This window comes from Cherax quadricarinatus, chromosome 29 (assembly GCF_038502225.1).
Source record: "Cherax quadricarinatus isolate ZL_2023a chromosome 29, ASM3850222v1, whole genome shotgun sequence".
Taxonomy (NCBI): domain Eukaryota; kingdom Metazoa; phylum Arthropoda; class Malacostraca; order Decapoda; family Parastacidae; genus Cherax; species Cherax quadricarinatus.
Genome location: NC_091320.1, coordinates 28,471,582 through 28,494,370, shown reverse-complemented (window position 1 = coordinate 28,494,370; position 22,789 = coordinate 28,471,582). Strand labels below are relative to the sequence as shown.

The 22,789-nt window shown below is 41.5% G+C and overlaps 1 protein-coding gene across 1 annotated transcript; it reads right to left on the bottom strand.

Moving 5' to 3' along the window:
• Positions 1-10,698: 10,698 nt before the first annotated feature.
• Positions 10,699-14,087, bottom strand: LOC128690409 (agrin-like). Its single transcript, XM_053779087.2, has 2 exons — positions 13,180-14,087; positions 10,699-11,533 (listed from the first exon to the last, which is right to left on the bottom strand). Exons 1-2 carry the CDS (start codon positions 13,745-13,747, stop codon positions 11,463-11,465), a joined length of 639 nt encoding a protein of 212 aa, XP_053635062.1. The 5' UTR covers positions 13,748-14,087; the 3' UTR covers positions 10,699-11,462.
• Between the last annotated feature and the right edge of the window lie 8,702 nt (positions 14,088-22,789).

The window sequence follows — 22,789 nt, the reverse complement described above, 5'->3', positions numbered from 1 at the left end:
GAGAACCATTCAATATTTTCAGATTCAAACTGAATCGCCTAATGCTTCACCAGACCATGATGTTATACTCGATGGTCCCTCTTGCTATCCAATACCCCTGCATCCTTCCCTGCCCGGCGGCGCTGTATGACCCTTGCAGGTTCAGCGCTTCTTTCTGATAATAATAATAATAATAATAATAATAATATATTCGATGGAGCAGCAGTTGTGAATACATTAAGACCTGGTCCTGATGTAAAGGTATTCAATGATTACTGCTCCAAAGTATTTATTCCCTACGTCCAGGCTCAATTACACCCTGTAAAACAATTGAATTTTGTATGGGACCAGTATCACCCAAACATTCTCAAAACTGGCATAAGATAGAAGCGTGGGAAGATTAACTGGCACAAATGCAGTGTCATCCTACTGGTAGAACATTCTGAGAAATGATGCAAACAAGGAAGAGCTCTTTGACTTTCTGACTAATCAGCTGACTGCACCTACCTCTAACAAAGTTCTGAACAGTACCCTAGGATCAGATGTACTAAGAGGCTCACCCCCTGCAGACATGAGGAAGCAAACAGTCGGACGATGATATATCTTGCTGACTCCTCTATGGCTGATTTTAAGAAGATAACGATCCGTTCCGTTGATACAAACATTCTAGCTCTCGTTGTTTCAGCCATGATCTCATTAGACATGAATCAATTATGGGTATCTTTTGAAGTTGGAAACAAGTTTCGTTACATTGAAATTCGCCATACTGTGACCTCACTAGGTCGATTAAAATCAACAGCTCTACCAATGTTTCACAGAGTCACAGGATATTGCTATCATCATTCCGCAGCTATAATAATAAATCTGTGGGAAACATGGAAGATGTAACCAGAACTCACATCATCAATGCTACAGTTTCATGACTACCTGAAAAACTATAAAATGACACAACTGCTGTCACAGAACGATTTGTTGTGCTTTGGTACCAAGAACCAGCGACCTTGCTGATGTTGATAATGTTCGTCGTGGGTTATTAAGAGATCTCACTATATGGAAGACATTCCTCCAACAAGAGATGCACTTATTCAGCACATTAAGCTAGCAATCTTTCAAGGTGGATTTTGCTGGGGTCAGTTATTAAGAACCATGCAAAATCTACTATCTCCCGTTGAATGGGGTTGAACCAGTCCTACAGAATGGGCCCAACAGTGGACAACAATGCTTCAGGCAGGTGAAGCAGTCCAAGCACTTCTCAAATTTGGTTGTAAACAAGGGTGCTCATCAAGCCGTTGCAAATGCAAACGAGCAGGTCTGCACGCACATGTTACTGTGATGAAACGTGTGATGTATGATGGTATTTTTACTGGATATGCCATAATCTGTGTGTTATGTTTACAAAATCCTGTTTTGTTCTGGTTGTATATCAATATGCATTACTGAGCTAGTCAAGCAACTGTTTTTTATACAATTTCTAGTGTATAATATAAGCCTTGATGTAACTTGTGTTTTGAATTATTTAGTTTATACATATACAATTCTAAAAACTTTCAAACCAATATCAAAAATGAGTTTAGCAAATACAAACTTCAAATACAAGTACTATAACCACTCAGTGTATGATGTGTACTAATACCAAATACTAATACCAAATAACAAATCTATAAATGTTCAACATGGTTGCAATAACAAATAAACATAATTTCCCATTGCTGGAAATTATTTTATTAGAATTATTGATCATCAAAATTATGGAGTACGTACATTTACTATGTTGATATGATTAATATTGGTGGAGATATTTTAAAAATGAACTCTCTGGTAATGGCCTACTCAAAATGGCCGCTTCTGGTACCACAGGCTATTTTGGTTGTTGCTCCATATCCAAATTTGCTCATAATGACCACAAAGTATCTTGCTTTTATGAAAAAGTGCACTATTTTGCTGTTTCGCTGGAATTATTTTTTCCTTATAAGGGTTAATATTTTTGGTGAGCAATAGAAAATGATCAATATCTATGGACGAATTAAATATTTCTTTCTATAATGACGAGCGATAGATCAATGAATTAAAAGTATTTTTGCCCTGAGAATCGAATTTATTGGATAGTACCGCTCATAAGAAAAAAATAACACGTGGGAAGCAGTTTGTTGTGTTCAACATCAGTTTACTCTTAACGATTGTCTGAGTAACATTCACACTTTGTAATCAGGACGAGGACGAGACAAAAGGAGAGGTGTAGGACTCCAGGAGGCGAGAGGAAGGTGTAGTATTACAGGTGGTGAGAGGGAGGTGTAGTATTACAGGTGGTGAGAGGGAGGTGTAGTATTACAGGTGGTGAGAGGGAGGTGTAGTATTACAGGTGGTGAGAGGCAGGTGTAGAATTACAGGTGGTGAAAAGGAGGTGTAGATCTACAGGTGGTGAAAAGGAGGTGTAGATCTACAGGTGGTGAGAGGGAGGTGTAGTATTACAGGTGGTGAGAGGGAGGTGTAGTATTACAGGTGGTGAGAGGCAGGTGTAGAATTACAGGTGGTGACAAGGAGGTGTAGATCTACAGGTGGTGAGAGGGAGGTGTAGTATTACAGGTGGTGAGAGGGAGGTGTAGTATTACAGGTGGTGAGAGGGAGGTGTAATATTACAGGTGGTGAGAGGGAGGTGTAGTATTACAGGTGGTGAGAGGCAGGTGTAGAATTACAGGTGGTGAAAAGGAGGTGTAGATCTACAGGTGGTGAGAGGGAGGTGTAGTATTATAGGTGGTGAGAGGGAGGTGTAGTATTACAGGTGGTGAGAGGGAGGTGTAGTATTACAGGTGGTGAGAGGGAGGTATAGTAATACAGGTGGTGAGAGGGAGGTGTAGTATGACAGGTGGTGAGAGGGAGGTGTAGTATGACAGGTGGTGAGAGGGAGGTGTAGTATGACAGGTGGTGAGAGGGAGGTGTAGTATGACAGGTGGTGAGAGGGAGGTGTATGACAGGTGGTGAGAGGGAGGTGTAGTATGATAGGTGGTGAGAGGGAGGTGTAGTATGACAGGTGGTGAGAGGGAGGTGTAGTATGACAGGTGGTGAGAGGGAGGTGTAGTATGACAGGTGGTGAGAGGGAGGTGTAGTATGACAGGTGGTGAGAGGGAGGTGTAGTATGACAGGTGGTGAGAGGGAGGTGTAGCATGACAGGTGGTGAGAGGGAGGTGTAGTATGACAGGTGGTGAGGGGGAGGTGTAGTATGACAGGTGGTGAGAAGGAGGTGTAGTATGACAGGTGGTGAGGGGGAGGTGTAGCATAACAGGTGGTGAGAGATATAATACTCTTGGTGTAAAGGTGGAAGTGTATCACCATAAGAGTTTAGATGGTGTAGGACCCCAGCAGGAAGTAATGTGTAGGACTCCAGTAGGAAGTGGCATAGGACTCCAGGAAGTAAGGTAATGGACTTCAGCAGGAAGGTGTAGGACTCCAGCAGTTAGGTGGTTTAGGACTCCAGGAGGTAAGATGGTGTAGGACTCCAGGAGGTAAGATGGTGTAGGACTCCAGGAGGTAAGATGGTGTAGGACTCCAAGAGGTAAGGTGGTGTAGGACTCCAGGAGGTAAGATGGTGTAGGAATCCAAAGGTAAGATAGAAATGAAATACTCCAGGTGGTGAGGTGATATATAGTACTCCAGAAGGTAAAGTGGAGGTGTAGTACTCCTGTCAGTTAGGTGAAGTGTAGTACACCAAGGGGGTACGGTGGAAGTGTAGGAATCCAGGAGGTAAGATAAAGATGTATTACTTCAGGTGGTGGGGTGCTGTATTGTACTCCAAGGAGGTAAGGTGGAGGTGTTGTACTCCAAGGAGGTAAGGTGAGGGTGTAGTACTCCAAGGAGGTAAGGTGGAGGTGTAGTACTCCAAGGAGGTAAGGTGGAGGTATTATACTCCAAGGAGGTAAGGTGAGGGTGTTGTACTCCAAGGAGGTAAGGTGGACGTGTTGTACTCCAAGGAGGTAAGGTGGAGGTGTTGTACTCCAAGGAGGTAAGGTGGAGGTGTTGTACTCCAAGGAGGTAAGGTAGAGGTGTTGTACTCTAAGGAGGTAAGGTGGAGGTGTTGTACTCCAAGGAGGTAAGGTGGAGGTGTTGTACTCCAAGGAGGTAAGGTGAGGGTGTAGTACTCCAAGGAGGTAAGGTGAGGGTGTAGTACTCCAAGGAGGTAAGGTGAGGGTGTAGTACTCCAAGGAGGTAAGGTGAGGGTGTAGTACTCCAAAAATGTAAGGTGGAGGTGTTGTACTCCAAGGAGGTAAGGTGGAGGTGTTGTACTCCAAGGAGGTAAGGTGAGGGTGTAGTACTCCAAGGAGGTAAGGTGAGGGTGTAGTACTCCAAGGAGGTAAGGTGAGGGTGTAGTACTCCAAGGAGGTAAGGTGAGGGTGTAGTACTCCAAGGAGGTAAGGTGAGGGTGTAGTACTCCAAGGAGGTAAGGTGGAGGTGTTGTACTCCAAGGAGGTAAGGTGGAGGTGTAGTACTCCAAGGAGGTAAGGTGGAGGTGTAGTACTCCAAGGAGGTAAGGTGGAGGTGTTTACTCCAAGGAGGTAAGGTGAGGGTGTAGTACTCCAAGGAGGTAAGGTGGAGGTGTAGTACTCCAAGGAGGTAAGGTGGAGGTGTAGTACTCCAAGGAGGTAAGGTGGAGGTGTTATACTCCAAGGAGGTAAGGTGAGGGTGTTGTACTCCAAGGAGGTAAGGTGAAGGTGTTATACTCCAAGGAGGTAAGGTGGAGGGTGTAGTACTCCAAGGAGGTAAGGTGGAGGTGTTGTACTCCAAGGAGGTAAGGTGAGGGTGTAGTACTCCAAGGAGGTAAGGTGGAGGTGTTGTACTCCAAGGAGGTAAGGTGAGGGTGTAGTACTCCAAGGAGGTAAGGTGGAGGTGTTGTACTCCAAGGAGGTAAGGTGAGGGTGTAGTACTCCAAGAAGGTAAGGTGGAGGTGTTGTACTCCAAGGAGGTAAGGTGAGGGTGTAGTACTCCAAGGAGGTAAGGTGGAGGTGTAGTACTCCAAGGAGGTAAGGTGGAGGTGTTATACTCCAAGGAGGTAAGGTGAGGGTGTAGTACTCCAAGGAGGTAAGGTGGAGGTGTTGTACTCCAAGGAGGTAAGGTGAGGGTGTAGTACTCCAAGGAGGTAAGGTGGAGGTGTTGTACTCCAAGGAGGTAAGGTGAGGGTGTAGTACTCCAAGGAGGTAAGGTGAGGGTGTAGTACTCCAAGAAGGTAAGGTGGAGGTGTTGTACTCCAAGGAGGTAAGGTGAGGGTGTAGTACTCCAAAGAGGTAAGGTGGAGGTGTAGTACTCCTGGAGGTAGAGATATACGCCAGGAGTCGAGATGGAGGTGTGAGGATATATTACTTCAGGTGGTAAGGTGATGTGTAGTACTCCAGGAGGTAAGGGGAAGGTGTAGGATTCCTGAAGGTAAGGTGTAGGTGTAGGATTCCTGGAGGTAAGGTGGTGTAGGATTCCTGGAGGTAAGGTAGAGGTGTAGGATTCCTGTAGGTAAGATGTAGGATTCCTGTAGGTAAGGTGGTGTAGGATTCCTTTAACTAAGATGTAGGATTCCTGGAGGTAAGGTGGAGGTGTAGGATTCCTGTAGGTAAGATGTAGGATTCCTGGAGGTAAGGTGGTGTAGGATTCCTGGAGGTAAGGTGGTGTAGGATTTCTGGCGGTAAGGTGGAGGTGTAGGATTCCTGGAGGTAAGGTGTAGGTGTACTCCAGGAGTTGAGATAGAGGTGTGAGGATGCGGTCATTCAGGTGTGCTCCCTCCCCCACCCACACCACAACAACCACGGGTCAATCTAAGTGTCTTGGGTTGTGAGGTGTGGACCCCCCACCAGGCAGTGGTAATAGTAGAGGGCGTTGCGGCCGGTACCGGCGCCCAAACCCTGAAACATTTGCTCATTATAAACCAACATATCTCACGTTTACAAAAACAAGACAGTGGGCAGGCTGCGGAACATCCTACGTTCACCAGGAAGTGATTGCTTTTGTACCAGATTTTAAATGTTTGCTTTTATCGTAAGTCCTGTTCGTCATTTCATTGCTGACAGTATGAACAATCATAGGCTGAAGAGAAAGAAAAACGATAACCTCGATCCGCTGATTAGCAATCTTTCACAGATTGGTTAAAAGCATAATTAACAATCTTGAATGGCTAAAAACACTCGGCATACAGTTTATGGCATTTTATTGAAAAGACGTGTCAACAATTCTCACGAGAGAACTCATGATACGTCAGTATACGTCTGTGTATTTAATCCTTGTTATACAACCTTGAAGGGCGCAGACTAGGGGAAGGGGGATATAATTAAATATATAAATACAAGAAAAGGCTTGAGAGATTAATGAGATAAGAATGAGATTCATAACAATCCAAAACAACTCACAAAAAATGACTTCAATATAGACCAATGAAAAATTAAACAGACTACAGAAAAAAATGGTAAAGTTGAAGATGCGTGGAATTAGCTGCCATGGAATTTCACTAAGAAAAATGACTTGTAAAATTTAAGTTAGGTAGGAACATTAGTGGGAATGGTTTCGCGTGAATAGGCCTTTCTAAGGACAGTCCAGTAGCCCTACTGCAGTGTCCTATATTATGTTCACATGGTATTTCTATAAAGGCATGAGAATTAGATAGCTACAAACCTCTCCACAAAACGAAAAACACTCATACAAACTAAATCATTCACACTTACCCATTCTCTCTCTTTCCTTTTCCTTGCCCTTACCCCCTCCCAGAAGCGCTCCCCAGGGTGTGTTCCGTTTGTGGTCTGCGGCTTGGAGAACCCCCAGGAAGAAACAGCGTTTGGGGAAAAAAAACGATAATACCTGAACAAAGAAAAGATAAGAGCGTAGATAATTGAGAGAAAAAAAGAACGAGCAACATAATATGACTATAAAAGAAGAGATGGAGTGTGAAGGAGGCAGGAGAAAGAGGAGAGGAGAAGGGACCAAGCTCGACAACACTGAGCTACAGCACACGAAAGGACATCACAAAAAGTCACAAGAGCGAGGCTGGGAACAACACAAAAGAGGATCACTCCGACGGACAAAGAGGAAAATAAACTCTTAGTGCTTTTTACACGAACTCACAGTAAAGTGTCTTTGTTTCTTTCTGTATAGTGTATTTGTTTATAATGCTCAGTGTTTTATGTCGTATGAACACTAGAAAGGAGAGAGATTTTCAGAGAAAAAGAACTCCAAGAGAGAGAGAGAGAGAGAGAGAGAGAGAGAGAGAGAGAGAGAGAGAGAGAGAGAGAGAGAGAGAGAGAGAGAGAGAGAATTACGCAATTTATGGCATTTAATTAAGAAGACCACCAAGGACTTTAATCAATTATAGGAACCGATAGTCACTGATGGACGAAACACTTCAATAAACTGCCACAAACAGCATATTGTGCTTCAACAAATTTGTCGGTATACTCTACCACTGAAATACGTACATACAGAGAGAGAGAAAGAAAGAGAGAGAGGGGGGAAGGGAGAGAGAGATTATTATTATAATCACGAAAGAAGCGCTAAATCTACAAGAGAGAGAGACTACAAGTGAAGAAACAACTTCAGTAGAGGAAACTCCTGGGTAGGAAGGAAAGGGAAGAATGCCAGTTAGCGAAGATTAAGCGTGGTCGTGCTGCAATGGCCAGTTGTTTACTTGGTTATGGTACTGCCCAGGGAGTACCCTTCTCCAATCTCCTCACTCCACACACTCGCGTGAGCGTTTGTGTGCGTGTGAAGGCAAAGGCGGGGACTAGTGAAACAGGTCCTATGCCTTTAAGGTGGTGGGGCCAGGAGTCTCGACCCCCGCAACTATAACTTGGTTAGTGCACACAAAGCACATTCTCAAACTTACAATCTGAAATGTTACTTATCAAAATGTACTTTAAGCAACGCCCTTAAAAACAAATGTCTGCGTTAGATATTTTAGTAATGAATCACTCGTTTCTCGAGCCCAACCCTTGAGTGGTGTGTTAAGCCAGGCCATGCTCTTAATACCAGACAGTATTTCACCCGCGAGGATCATACAGCGCTGTGACGAGGGATGCGCGAATGCTAGGAGTGAGGGGCATGGGAGTTGGAGGGTTAGGATTAGTGGAGGTTAGTGCAAGAGTAAGAGGCGACGGAAGAGAGTATACCTTCAAAAGCACGCCTAAATGTACAAAGAACCTTCACGTCTAATATAAATTAAGTCGAGCACCTAGATTACTGGGGAAACTCAAAGTCCCTAGAACTGTACTTAGAACGCAAGCGAGAAAGATACATCGTAATCTACCCGTGGAAGATACTGGAGGCATTTGTCCTAAATCTGCAAACCGAAATCACTACATAAGATAACAAGAGGTTTGACTGGTCTCTGGGAGTAGAAAAACTCTCGGAACTCAGAGGTATGGGTAGGTATAGACTATGTGGATTATCTCCGGTGAAAAGCAGGTAAGCGATGAGTGCAGAGAGAAGTCAGTGAGTGTAAAGGGATTACAACTCTCATTATGCATAAGGGGGATTACCAACAAAACTCAGGCTCTTCCCAAGAGGGTACAAGACAAATTCCTCCAATGAGCTGTTGATCATCCTGGCAGCAAGACATGCGTTGGATTGTGAACAACTTCATCGACCAGTCCAACAACCAGGAGGCCTGGTGTGGACCCAGCCACGGAGATGGTGACCTCAAGAAGCGACTACAGGTAACCGTATATACATTAACACTTGTATATACAATGAGAAATAAACCAATGTAAATACATTGAGAAATACACAACTTAGATATACACCGCTGCACAAACACTGAGAAATACACCACTGTATATATACCAAGACATGCTCTTGCTGGTAAAATTCTTGCCATTCATGGTGCTGCTATCGTCCCTACTGCACCAGCTGTTATTGTCCCTGCTACTCCAGCTTTAGTGTTCCCGCTGTACCAGCTGTTATTTTCCAAGACACCTTGTGCTGAATAACCCACACGGGTTTAGCGCTTATTGTATCTTTGCTGGATTTACCTTTTCCTCAAACGTGAATTTATTATCCAATGTGATGACTTATCATCCACTGCGATTAATTATCCTCTACTGTGATGAATTATCATCCACTACGATGATTTATCAACTGCTACGAAGTATTATCATCCACTGCAATGAATTATCATTCACTGCGATGAATTATCATCTACGATTATAACATCTACTGTGATAAATTATCTTCCATTGCGATTAATTATCCGCTACGATGAATTATCTACTGCGATGAGTTATCATTGGTGATGAATTATCGTCCACTACAATGAATTATCATCTACTGTGATGAATTATCAGCCACCGCGATGAAATACCATCCACTCTGATTAATCAGCATCCACTTTGATGAACTAACATCCATTCTGATGAATCAGCATCCACTCGACCCGATTATAACGATGAATTAGTACTCACTTTACCTCAATATCATTGTGATTAGTTGGTATTGGTACCCAATGTACATGCTGAAAAACAAAGCTAAATTGTAGAGTGAATTCCTAACCTGTAGAATTCCATGACTGATTCACACGGCGTGATCCACCTGCTGGACCCTCCCTACTCTTCCGTAAACCAACCACTTTGTAGAGGAAGAACATTAATACAAGGCGCTTTCCTCGTCCACACAACCACAAGTTGTGAAGAATATATCCGCGAGATCTTCAAGATCATTTGAAAATTACTCGTGTGTGGATGTGTGAAAAGTAAACTAGAAAGGCAGCAGTCGTCTACAGTAGTGATGGAGACCTCGGTATGGTTGTAAGACTCCTCGTTGTCTTTTTGGTCCTTAGTGTACTTTATGACTCCACAAAATAGCTGTGGGAAGAGGAAGAAAAAGGTGATCTTGAAAAGGGTTCTCACTGATCTGGACTGTGTTTTGTGTTACAAGATCAGGAGCTGCCTGTGAGACCTGAAATCTTCACCTTAGTTCACAACTGCCCAGGATGATCAGTTGACCATGGACTAATCAGCACAGTTGTAGCAGTGGTGGTAAAAGCAGAAGCATAATTTAGTTAGCCCTTTCTTTAACGAGGGTTCTTGATAAAGTGAGTCCTGAGCAGATAGCCAATATGGTCTTCTGTTATCTGAATTCCCCATACAATCCGATGCGTTGGCCCAGGGTGTGCGGTGGATGAAAACAAAGAAGGGAGGTTGTTTCAGAGGTGGGTATGGGTATTGATACTGGTATGGGTTTTGGGTGGTGGGAGAGTGTACAGTAACCTTCAGGGGGTGACCATACCAGATGCTCTCCCGCAGCTTGGGTAGCTTTAAAATTCTTGATATAAATCTGTTTGTTTCTCGCCAAGATGTGAGGAATTCCTGCATGCTATCCTTCTCTTCTTACACTACAGTTATGGACTCACTGCTCAAGTACACATATCGTTCCAGGACGTGTCAGAGAGAGTCTAAGCACACACCAAATCTTATAATTTAACAGCAAATTTTTTAAAGGATTCACACGGTAAGTAAATTTATTTTATTACAGTTACATAAATTATCATACATAGTACATATGTGTAAATTACCTATGCTTTTACAGAGACCTGCAGCCGTCCAGTTGAAGCAATCCCACCTGGCATAGAAATACATAAAATTGAAAAGGAATTCTTTAGTTTAAGGTAGTGCAGCAGAGAATTCACAAACAAGTAAAACAATGAATACAAACAAATACAGGATTACATTAAATTGGAGAAAAACAAGGGCAACAGCTGTTGTAAAATCATCTGGAATCCCAACATACACAAAAACAGCTGATAATACAATAACATTTGCAGCAGATAGTAGTACAATTTCAAGCAGCAACGGAAAGAAAGCTAGCGTAAAAAATGCTAAAAATATAATAACCTAGATAAAAACAACATAGAATGATGAAGTAACAAGATCTGATAACTGAACGACCACTCCACAAAAAGTGTGTGCGAGTATCTAAACATATAGTGTAATCTGAATCAATATCAAATAAACTCAACAAAATCTAAATACATCAGAATATCTGTATTGAAACAATTAACGTCTGCTTGGACCCAAGTACAAAAATTTAGGAATGAAGATAATGAATACTTCCATGGTCCTCAATGTACTCGCGTGAAACTGCATTAGAATAAATTATTATTAAAATCAGACATTGTAAAATATAATGTGCAAAATTAAATAGATGTAGTCGCTCTCCAAGCAGCGCTAGTAGACAAACCATATAACCCAAGATCTTGTAGACATGACAAATACTGTTTCCGAAATTCTGCTAACAGGAGTGACTTAAACTGATGACAAGAAGAATATTACTTCATAAAAAACATGTAGGGTTCTATTCGTGATAATAACATCGCACTGCACCATTTAAAACATTAAAGGTGGGAGACTACAATACTATATATCAGTTCACTGCAAATATATTCGCGGGAATCTCAGGATCCTGAGCAGCTCTCAGCCTACTCATATTCGTGGGGAAATGATTGTTCATTCCTCTCTCTTTAGAGACCTTCAGTGAAAATCCTCTTCTGAGAATGCTGAATCACTGATCTTTGACCAAAGTGAATGTAGTGCAGTTTCGCCTGGGAAAAGAGAACGTTTAGTCTACTAAAAGAAAAATACCAACGCCACTAGTGACGTTAGCGACTGGTATGAAAAGAATTTCCCTCATGAATTCCTTAATCAAGTGGTGGAGGAGTTAAATGCAGCCGTAGGCAAGTCATAAGCATGACAAAAGCGTGCTAAAAAAAAAGTAAACATTCTTTTAAAAAAAATGCTTGGTATTGTAACGCAAGATAAAATATTATTAAAGATAAATTAAGAGAGTGATTATTGTTGGAAGGAACCTTACTGAAGAAAACAGTTCCTAGAGCGAGTAGTTACTGCAACCTGAAAGATCAGAACTGGGGCCAGCCATTGAGAAGATCGAAACAGTGGTATATTACAATCTTGGGCAAAAAAAATAATTAATGGAGAATTGAAACACGAATCAAGCTTTGTGATTTTTTACACAAATTAATCCCAATGTTGCCATTACATACTGAAGGAGTAATCTAGACCATATGCTTAAAGGTAAAAGGGTGATTAAAACTACTCTGAGTGGCACTGCCCAATACTGCAGTTATATTAGATTTAGTCACTCACTGGGAAAGTGGTACTTCAATACATTGTCTCTATAAGATATGTATTGGGTGAGACAGCATATTGCCGACAAGTGTGAAGACAAAACTCACAAGTTGCAGAACAAGCTTTTATTCTGCAACGTTTATCTTTGTTTTCATATGTTTAATTATACGATGACTGGCACTATTGAACCGTATAAAAGTTTTCATTCACAGGATAACTGGTAGTGATAAATACGACCTTTTATAAGAGTTCTGTTCACTCAGAGGATGAATGGCACTACCATACTATGTAAAAGTTATGTAGTATATTCTTAGGATAAGTAGCAAAACCAAATAATTGCCCATCGTGAAAATGAACAATTCAGAATTTAGTGTTAACTCAAGGTGTCTTCACTATGGTATTCCGTGGATAACAAGAGAAACAGCAAGCGAAGTGAAACACAGTGGCAACACTCTACAGTTTTTTATTCTTTACATTGATTGCTTTACTTTCGATTGTAGCTTGATGGTTACCAGTCAAAATAAACGTCTACGTTAAAATAAACTCGGCAGCTTTAAAATTCTTGTGGCCTGCTAAAGTGACCGGCTGCTGTATACAAACTTGTTCTTAGTATGCGAGTTCCGCCTGTTGAATGTGCGCGCGGCTGTGTAAGCACCACTGTAAACAAATACAATTCAAGGTTTTTTAAAGGAGGCGCCTTGATGCCAGTGAAGTTCACTTGATTTAAGTTATTGGAGTTACTCTTTCCTTCCCCTGGATCAAAATTTATTAACTCCCATTCTCCAGGGGATGTACGACCCCTACGGGTTTAACGATTCATAATAAAATATTAGCAGTTATCTAATTCAAGACAAATTCTACTGCCATTGTGTAACAGGTGGTAAAATTATTAATATAGAGACAATTTCAGGTATCAATAAAATAATGGCATGCAATACCGACAAGATGAAGAAATCAAGACACCTGTGCAACACCTGGGTATCTTTTGAAGACGTTTTGCCAATCATTGAATTAATAAAGCCACTGACTGGCGAAACGTCTTCAAATGAAGTTATCCAGGTGTTGTACATGTGTCTAACTCGTCAACACTTGCTGTGTTTACCTGTCACAGCCTTGGCTATGGTCCTGAGGTTCTTGAGTGTGAGTCTCACGAGAGAGGAGTTGAGTGTAACCCTGCCATGGTGATCTATGTTGGTGAGAAAGATATGTGTGTCCCTCACGCTGGCACGGGACTGACACACCTTCCACCCCCCGAGGCCGTCCACCTGCACCACCTGCTCTGCCAGGCTCGCTCCTCCTTTAAACACTCTCTTGACCCGTACGCCCCCAGCCACGCCCTCAACGCCCACATTGCTACGGCTGGCCAAAGTCCTGCCACCTGTAAGCCATTCCACACGGCCAGTAAAAATGAGATTAGCTAGTTCTTCCCGCTCCTCCAGCGTGAGTCGATCAGGGCAGACGGAGGTATGCTCAGGCATTCTAGTAGGCCCTGGTGCACCAAACTCTGGGTGTTCAGGGAGGGTCTGGGACCTTCGACGCTGCGCCCTGGCCTGCCATCTGAGATTTTGACGGCGTGGTCTCCTGCCTCTCGAGCCCGCCACCGACACTATCACTAGTAAACAAATCAACACCACTAACAGCCGCATTGTTTCCCCTTTAGAAATCCACATATTCAAAATGACCTTCAAATATCTCTCACTTTCGCATGAAATATGTTCTTATTAGCGTAAGACTTATAAGGATAAACACAAACACTCAAAGAACATTACTGTCTATTTAGGTACAATAAAGGTTACACTAGCGTAGCTAGACAAATATCATAAATAATCCACAAAATGAAACCGAAAACTGGACGACATCTCGGTCCGCACTGAAACATTATTAAGTCGCGAAATATAAGTAGTACTCAAGCGTGTGTGAATGAAGGTGTCAGACTTCTAGCGCACACCTGGGCTGAGTCACCGGGACCGCTCACACACACTTGCTTCCGTCCTGTTCGGGGCCGGCGGCCACACTGAGCCAACCACAGGAGACGCGACGAACCTAAGTCCTGGAGGCCAGGCAAGGTAAGGCTGCTCCCACCCGCCTCGCAGATGAGAGAGATGAAAGATGCTGAAGGATGCTTGTAGAGTTTACTGAAGGTTCGATGTACAACTATATAAGTTTACAATAACGGGAAACTAAATTACACTCCAGGAAGATTTGAATAGACTGACGCAGTGGTCGGAGAAGTGGCAGATGCAGTTTAATACAGACAAATGCAAAGTTCCAAACAGTGGATAGGAAAATAACCATGACACATATAAACTAAATAATGTAGATCTTAATATTACTGATTGGGAAAAGGATTTGGAAGTTCTGGTTAGCAGTAATCTAAAACCAAGACAACAGTGCATAAGTGTTCGCAATAAAGCGAACAGAATCCTTGGCTTCATATCAAGAAACATAAATAACAGGAGCCCTCACGTTGTTCTTCAACTCTATATATCCTTGGTTAGGCCACATTTAGATTATGCTGCACAGTTTTGGTCACCGTATTACAGAATGGATATAAATGCACTGGAGAACGTACAACGGAGGATGACAAAGTTGATCCAATATATCAGAAATTTTCCTTAGGAGGATAAACTGAGAGCCCTGAATCTGCACTATCTAGAAAGGCGAAGAATTACGAGGAGGGGGGTGATGATATGACTGAGGTGTATAAATGGAAAACAGGAATAAATAAAGGGGATGGAAATTGCGAGCTAAAAATACCTAGCCAAGACAGGACTCGCAGAAATGGTTTTAAGTTGTATAGGAAAGCACTGGTTTGGTAATATAGTTGTGGATGAGTGGGACAAACTCCTGAGCACCGTCATAGAAGCTAACACGTTGTGTAGTTTTAAAAACAGGTTATATAAATACATGAGTGGGTGCAAGTGGGTGTGAACTGGACCTGAATAGCTTGTGCTACTAGGTCTGATGCCGTGCTCCTTCCTTAATTAAGTGAATGTGACCTGACCTGACTAGGTTGGGTCACTGGCTTAAGGCGGTAGGAGACTTGGACCCGCTTCGCATGGGCCAGTAGGCCTGCTGCAGTGTTCTTTCTTTCTTATGTTCTTAAGATACAATGTAATAATTATAATCAAACTCTATGGATAGATAACACAGACAATGGAGAACACTTTTTACCTCAATAAATTTATTTTCGGTTTATTTTCAATTTACCAAGGCTAGAAACATATATAGTTGACACACACACAACCCAGGAAATATTATTGATGACTGACTAAATAAAATGCACGAAATACAAAAATTAAGACGGAAGAGGACTCTGAGGAAGTATGAAGGACACGAGTTGGAGTAAGAGGGTAAGAGGAAGCATAGAGGACAGGAGTGGGAGTGAGAGGTTAAGAGGAAGTATGGAAGACAGGAGTGGGAGTAAGAGGAGGTACATATAGAGGACAGGAGTAGAAGTAAGGGTAAGAGGAATTATAGAGGACAGGAGTGAGAGTAAAAGGGTAAGAGGAATTATAGAGGACAGGAGTGGGAGTAAGAGGGTAAGAGAAATTATAGAGGACTGGGGTGGGAGTAAGAGGGTAAGAGGACGTACAGAAGACAAGAGTGGAAGAAGGAGCTATTAAGCTTGTGTAATACTGAATGAACTGTCTTGCTAATAAGGATGAGGGTGTAGTGTCGGGAAAGAGAGATGCTGCTGGCAACAAGGTGTGAGGCGAGGAAGATAAGGTGTGGGTGGGGCCACATGGGGATGCTCTTGCCTGATGACCAAGATAAACATGGAAGTTAAATACTAGCCACTTTGCTGACTTCAACACCATACGTGAGAATGTTTATTTGTTATTAGATTAAATTTAAATTATCATTCCAATATAATTTAATAAGTTTCGGATTTATTTATTCACATGTGAAATTCAGCGTTCCGAAAACATTTTCCAATAAACCAGAGGGAATCACATACAGTACAGTAGGCACCTAAACGCACCAAGATGTTTTTTTTCCCGTGCATGATGTTTGACGATGGTATTAAGTGGTGTGAAACCTCTGTTTCTAGATTACTGGTTGAGTAGTCATAAGAACAAGACATACGTCTGGAAGAAAGTCTTTACTTCATGTTCTACGAATGATACGGTTTCTATTTTGCAACGTGCTTTTCATGCTCATCTATCTTCTAAATATGGAATGTATGCATATAACAGTCCTTGTTTTTTGCAAAAAAAAAGAAAAACTAGTGTATCAAAAAGTGTATATATTAGAAATAAAGTTATATTATAAAAGTGACAATATTTAGAAACATATAGAATTAAACAAAATATTTATTTTCTTGAAAATTCCATTTTCTTGAGTATTAGATATTTTATGAGCATTTGATTCCAAGAAATACGAAGGTGGGAGGAAATACCGGTACATGGAAGCACACAAGAAAGGGCAAAGAACTACGCAAAACCGCTCAAACATTTTCTGAAACCACGGACACAGGGTTAAGAGAAAAATCAATGTGAGCTTTCGTTACTGCCTTACGTACTGAGATGGAGCCTTTAACACGACACAACGGGATTCTGCAAATTAGTCTGGATTTATTGCGATATGTTGACTTATTGCGATATGTTGATTTATTGCTGATGACACTGTGCTCTTGGGAGATTCTGAAGAGAAGTTGCAGAGATTGGTGGATGAATTTGGTAGGGTGTGCAAAAGAAGAAAATTAAAGGCGAATACAGGAAAGAGTAAGGTTGTGAGGATAACAAAAAGATTAGGTGATGAAAGATTGAATATCAGATTGGAGGGAGAGAGTATGGAGGAGGTGAATGTATTCAGATATTTGGGAGTGGACGTGTCAGCGGATGGGTCTATGAAAGATGAAGTGAATCATAGAATTGATGAGGGGAAAAGGGTGAGTGGTGCACTTAGGAGTCTGTGGAGACAAAGAACTTTGTCCTTGGAGGCAAAGAGGGGAATGTATGAGAGTATAGATTTACCAACGCTCTTATATGGGTGTGAAGCATGGGTGATGAATGTTGCAGCGAGGAGAAGGCTGGAGGCAGTGGAGATGTCATGTCTGAGGGCAATGTGTGGTGTGAATATAATGCAGAGAATTCGTAGTTTGGAAGTTAGGAGGAGGTGCGGGATTACCAAAACTGTTGTCCAGAGGGCTGAGGAAGGGTTGCTGAGGTGGTTCGGACATGTAGAGAGAATGGAGCGAAACAGAATGACTTCAAGAGTGTATCAGTCTGTAGTGGAAGGAAGGCGGGGTAGGGGTCGGCCTAGGAAAGGTTGGAGAGAGGGGGTAAAGGAGGTTTTGTGTGCGAGGGGCTTGGACTTCCAGCAGGCATGCGTGAGCGTGTTTGATAGGAGTGAATGGAGACAAATGGTTTTTAATACTTGACGTGCTGTTGGAGTGTGAGCAAAGTAACATTTATGAAGGGGTTCAGGGAAACCGGCAGGCCGGACTTGAGTCCTGGAGATGGGAAGTACAGTGCCTGCACTCTGAAGGAGGGGTGTAAATGTTGCAGTTTAAAAACTGTAGTGTAAAGCACCCTTCTGGCAAGACAGTGATGGAGTGAATGATGGTGAAAGTTTTTCTTTTTCGGGCCACCCTGCCTTGGTGGGAATCGGCCAGTGTGATAATAAAAAATAATAATATAATTATTGCGATATGTTGAAATGGGTCCTAGCTGGGTTAAAGACATTTTGGTCTTTCCTTAGAATGGTTGAACACGATCAAAGGCTCTTATTAAAGCATCTGTCTTGAAGTTTAAAATCCACCCATTATTTTCTCTTTTTCACCACATTAAACTAAGCAATGAGTTAAACCTAAGCTATGTTGAGTTTTTAAGCTTTATTAAGCCAATGGTAGTGTTACTGGACAGCTTCTTGACAGTTGGAAAGGTAGATGGATAAGTAATTGGTGAAGAGCAATAGAGATGAAAGGATGAAGGTAGTTAATGAATTGGAAGGCTAGCTGTAGTTGATTACAATATGAGTTATTCTAACTAAAAAATGACCACTTCTGTGAGAGATCGACAATATATCTGCTGATGAACTGGTGGCAGCGATTTTCGTAGTGAAATAGGCACATAGCTGACAACACCAGAATACTGCTGAAACACTCACAAAAGGTGTTCAAGTGGTATCTCAGGACAGCTTACAAAGCAGTATATACACTAGATAAAAAATAACCTGCTTGACCTGGTTCTAGCAAGTAACAAAACCCTGATAGCAATCTTAAAATCCTGTAAGAACTGATCACAAATCTATTAATTTCAACACTTCCTGGAAAACGCCCTTAAGGTTATATATTTTTGCTTAGCAGAAGAATGTAAAAGACTGAGACAAGATAACTAGTGATGAATATGGTAAGGTCACTAGCAATTCCGCTGAAGATCTACCAAACATCAAAAGAGACAAAGGCCATCTCTTAAATCCGCATGTTAAATTAAGAGACATGACAAAGGGAATTATAGGCCAAACAAGATTACATTAAATTTAATAGTTAATCTAAGACGAATTATGAAATATTTCTTTTAGGTTAATAAGAATATAATTAGGGAAATGAAAGAGTAGGTCCGCCTAAATATATCTCGGAACATCTTACTGATAATGGTAAATAAATATGTTTATTTTTGTGAAATTTATATTCTGCTGTTTTCACACAAGATACAAACTAACTCAGAGAAATGTACAATTACTGAGGATCAGACGGAATTAAGAAGAGTCACGGTCATTAGAGACAATTACCAAACTCGTACCCAGATTACAACGAAATAAGTCAGTGGACTCAGAAGAATTGTTTTCAAGGATTATTAAGGAATACAAAACGAAACTTTGTAAACTGTTAGCCAGCCTCTAATTTTGGAACAATGTATGTACATATAAAGCACATTAAAAAAAATAGAAGAAAATAGAGGGGAGTAGAGCAACAGTGACCGCTGAGTCACCCCTGTACTTGACCCAAATAAATTAATATCCAGGTATGAAATTTCATACTAAGCAGGTACAGCTGAGCATGGCCGAACTGTTTTAGACAGCTCCCATTGTTATGTTGCATGCCAATAATGGCGTCTTATCACCTAGCTTTTAAGATTTTCTGGGATAAAAGAACTGTATTGGGAAGAGTCTGGAGTATGGCTTCAGAACAGAGCAGAAGGGTCGGAACCATGGTGGGGAATGAACTAGAAAGAGACGAGATAGAGTGTCCTCTCATTACTGTTAATTCGACTACCACTGAGGGTAGTGAAAATGGATCCACCACTAAAAGGTGGATCCACTTCTGAAACCAGTGTTGAAAGACTTGGGATTAACTATTCCGTAATAGTATATTTTTATACTTTCAGTATTATTGTAATAAATAACTATATTCGCCTACACAGTTGTGTATCACCTTTCCCCTTTCTGATTTTCCTAACATTTTACTTAAATGATTAAGTGTTAACTAAAAAATGATCAGCACATAAGGCTGATCACTCACACCAGCAACACACACCAAAAATACATTCACATTACAGATGTAGTGGGGGAGTCTCCTTCTTCTGGGGAAAATAGATGGAATCCAGGACGGGGTGGCCCTGGCTTGGATACTGAGGATTATAGTGCAGTCTTAGAAACTACAGAAATTGAGAACACACCTACCAACATTTCTACCCAACCAAAAGTGAAATTGTGCAAATTCTATGTTTGGGGCATCTGTAAGCATGGAATATCAGGAAAAACAAATGGGGCATGCAACTCTGAGCATCCCAAAAAATGTAGTGACCTCCTGTCTAAAGGAGTGTGTCGTTCTCCCTCTTGTAATTTCTTTCACCCAGATATGTGCCACTCTTCGGTCCTCCAAAAGCAGTGTTACAACACCAGCTGCCCTGCATACTATCTAAAGGGGGCTAGGAGGTACAGACCACACAAGACAACCCCACTCCAGATGATTTTTTAGTGGCAGGAAACGGGAAAAGAAAATGGAAGGAAATAACAAAAATAGTCTACCACCTTGGAGCCTTGCTGGATTGGAGGCACAGCCAGTGGCCCCCCATGGCCCTCCAGAACTACAACTACTGATGCCATTAACAAAATCCCCCCCAACAAACATAGAATACAACTTCGTTTATATCTGCTAATATACAGGGCCTTAAGCCATCCACCAACAACAAACTACCTATCAGTGGACTTCTAAAGCAATGTTTGCAGCCTTCACAGAGACCCGCAAAAAAGATCACTTTGACAACGAAATATGGATAAATGGGTACAACCTTTTTAGATGCGACAGAAAGAACAGGCAACAAGGAGGGGGGGTGGCCTGCATGTCAAAGAGTCGCTAACCTGCACGGAGATGCTGAACATCATAAATGATGTAGTTGAAGTTTTAACAATAAAGATCGAGAACCAAAACCTAGTCATCGTGACTGTATATAAGCCACCAGATACAACCTCCCAACAGTTCAAGGAACAGCTACTGAAAATTGATTACTGTCTGGAAAGTCTTCCAGCCCCATCCCCAAACATCTTACTGCTTGGTGATTTCAACCTAACGCATACAAAATGGAAGAATGTAGTGAATAATGTTATAGAAGAAACAATCCCTGGAGGTAGCGCAGATGAAAGGTCGCACACATGAGCTACTAAATCTCTGCGATAAACACACCCTAAGTTAGCAGACAGTGGAGCCAACAAAACTAGAAAACAAACTTGATCTTTTCTTCACAAATAATGAGGACCTGGTAAAAGACATAATAATATCAAAAACAACTAATTCCAATCACAATCTAATCGAAGTTCAGACTTACATGCACTGGGGTCCTGATCAGCAAAATGCACACATCTGTGAAGGGGTCTTCACTAAATACAACTTCTACAACAAGAACATCAACTGGGATCAGGTAAACCATGTCTTAAATGAAACACGTTGGAAAGATATCTTAAGTAACGTGGATCCAAACCAGTGCCTTGAAAGGATCAACTTCCTGGCATCTGACTTATGTTCAAGGCATATTCCCCTAAGAAAGAAGAAAAGCAGGAGTAAACTGGAGAGAGAAAGATGCTCCCTCTACAGAAGATGATGAAGAATCACTGAGCTCCTCAAGAATGCTAGACTACCTGATACACGGAAGGAAGCACTGACCAGGGAAGTGGAAAGTATCGAACTTAGTTTAAAGGACTCTTACTGGAACCAGGAGAGACAGGAGGAGTTTAAAGCAATTAGTGAAAGTGAAAGAAATTCGAAATATTTATTTTCATATGCCAAAAACAAGGCAAATACCACATCTAGTATCAGGCCCTTGCTCAGACAAGATGGGACTTACACAGATGACAACAAGGAAATGAGTGAGATATGGAAATCCCAGTAAGACTCTGTTTAGTGAGCCACTAATCAGTCTGAAGATCGACAACCCACATCATTTTTTTCATAAATGAGCCTCAAAACTCCATCAATGTATGACAGATTTCCGACATTAACTCCCACAGACTTTGAAAAGGCCATTGACAACATGCCCATGCACTCAGCCCAGGGCCCAGACTCATAGAACTCTGTGTTCATTAAGAACTGCAAGAAACCCCTTTCATGTGCCCTAAGTATACTATGGAAAAGGAGCTTAGACATGGGTGAAATTCCAAGCAGATCTACGTTTACATGCGTAGTGCTCCAAAAGTAGTTCTACTTTTTTTTTATGTATTTTCAAATACAAGAAAAAAATTAGATCAAAGTTTTTTTACACGTTTTCAAATGTAAAAAAAAAGATCTACTTTTTTTACATACTTTCAAATGTTGAAAAAACGTAGATCTACATTTGGACAGTTTAAATGTTAAAACAACGGATATAACCCCACTCCATAAAGGTGGCAGCAAAGCATTAGCTAAGAACTATAGACCAATAGCTCTAACGTCCCACATCATATAAATCTTTGAAAGAGTGCTAAGAAGCATAATTGCAAACCACTTGGATTCCCAAAAACTGCACAATCCAGGGCAACATTGGTTCAGAGCAGGTCGCTCCTGCCTCTCGCAACTACTGGATCACTATGATATGGTCTTGGATGCACTGGAAGAAAAGCAGAATGCAGATGTAATATACAAAGACTTTGCAAAAGCCTTTGACAAGTGCGATCATGGCGTAAGAGCACACAAAATACAGGCTAAAGTGGGGAGATGGATCTTCAACTTTCTAACCAATCAACAGAGTTAAATAGGAAGCTGCCATAGTGAAAAGCTTTGTTCCACAAGGCACAGTACTCGACCACATACTGTTCCTCATCCTCGTATCAGGCATAGACAGAGATGTAATCCACAGCACCGTGTCATCCTTTGCAGACGATACTAGGATCTGCATGAGACTCATCTATTGAGGACACAGTTAACCTTCAAGAAGATACAAACCAAGTTTTCCAATGGGCAGCGGAAAACAATATGATGTTCAATGAAGACAAATTCCAACTACTCCGCTATGGAAAACTGGAGGAGATAATAACTAGAACAGAGTATACTACAAACTCTGATCATACAATAGAACGAAAAAATATTGTGAGGGGCCTGGGAGTGGTAATGTCTGAGGATCTCACTTTCAAGGATAACAACAGTGCCACGATCACAACTGCAAAGAAAATGATAGGATGGATAATCAGAACGTTCAAAACAAGAGATGCCAAGCTAATGATGATCCTTTTCAAATCACTTGTTTTCTCTAGGCTGGAATACTGCTGTACATTAACATCTCCGTTCAAAGCAG

Excerpts from the sequence above, each read along its gene's own strand:
- LOC128690409 (XM_053779087.2), bottom strand. The coding sequence starts at position 13,747 with ATGTGGATTTCTAAAGGGGAAACAATGCGGCTGTTAGTGGTGTTGATT. Across the intron at positions 11,534-13,179 it reads CATAGCCAAGGCTGTGACAG|GCGAAACTGCACTACATTCA; the intron begins GTAAACACAGCA and ends CTCTTTTCCCAG.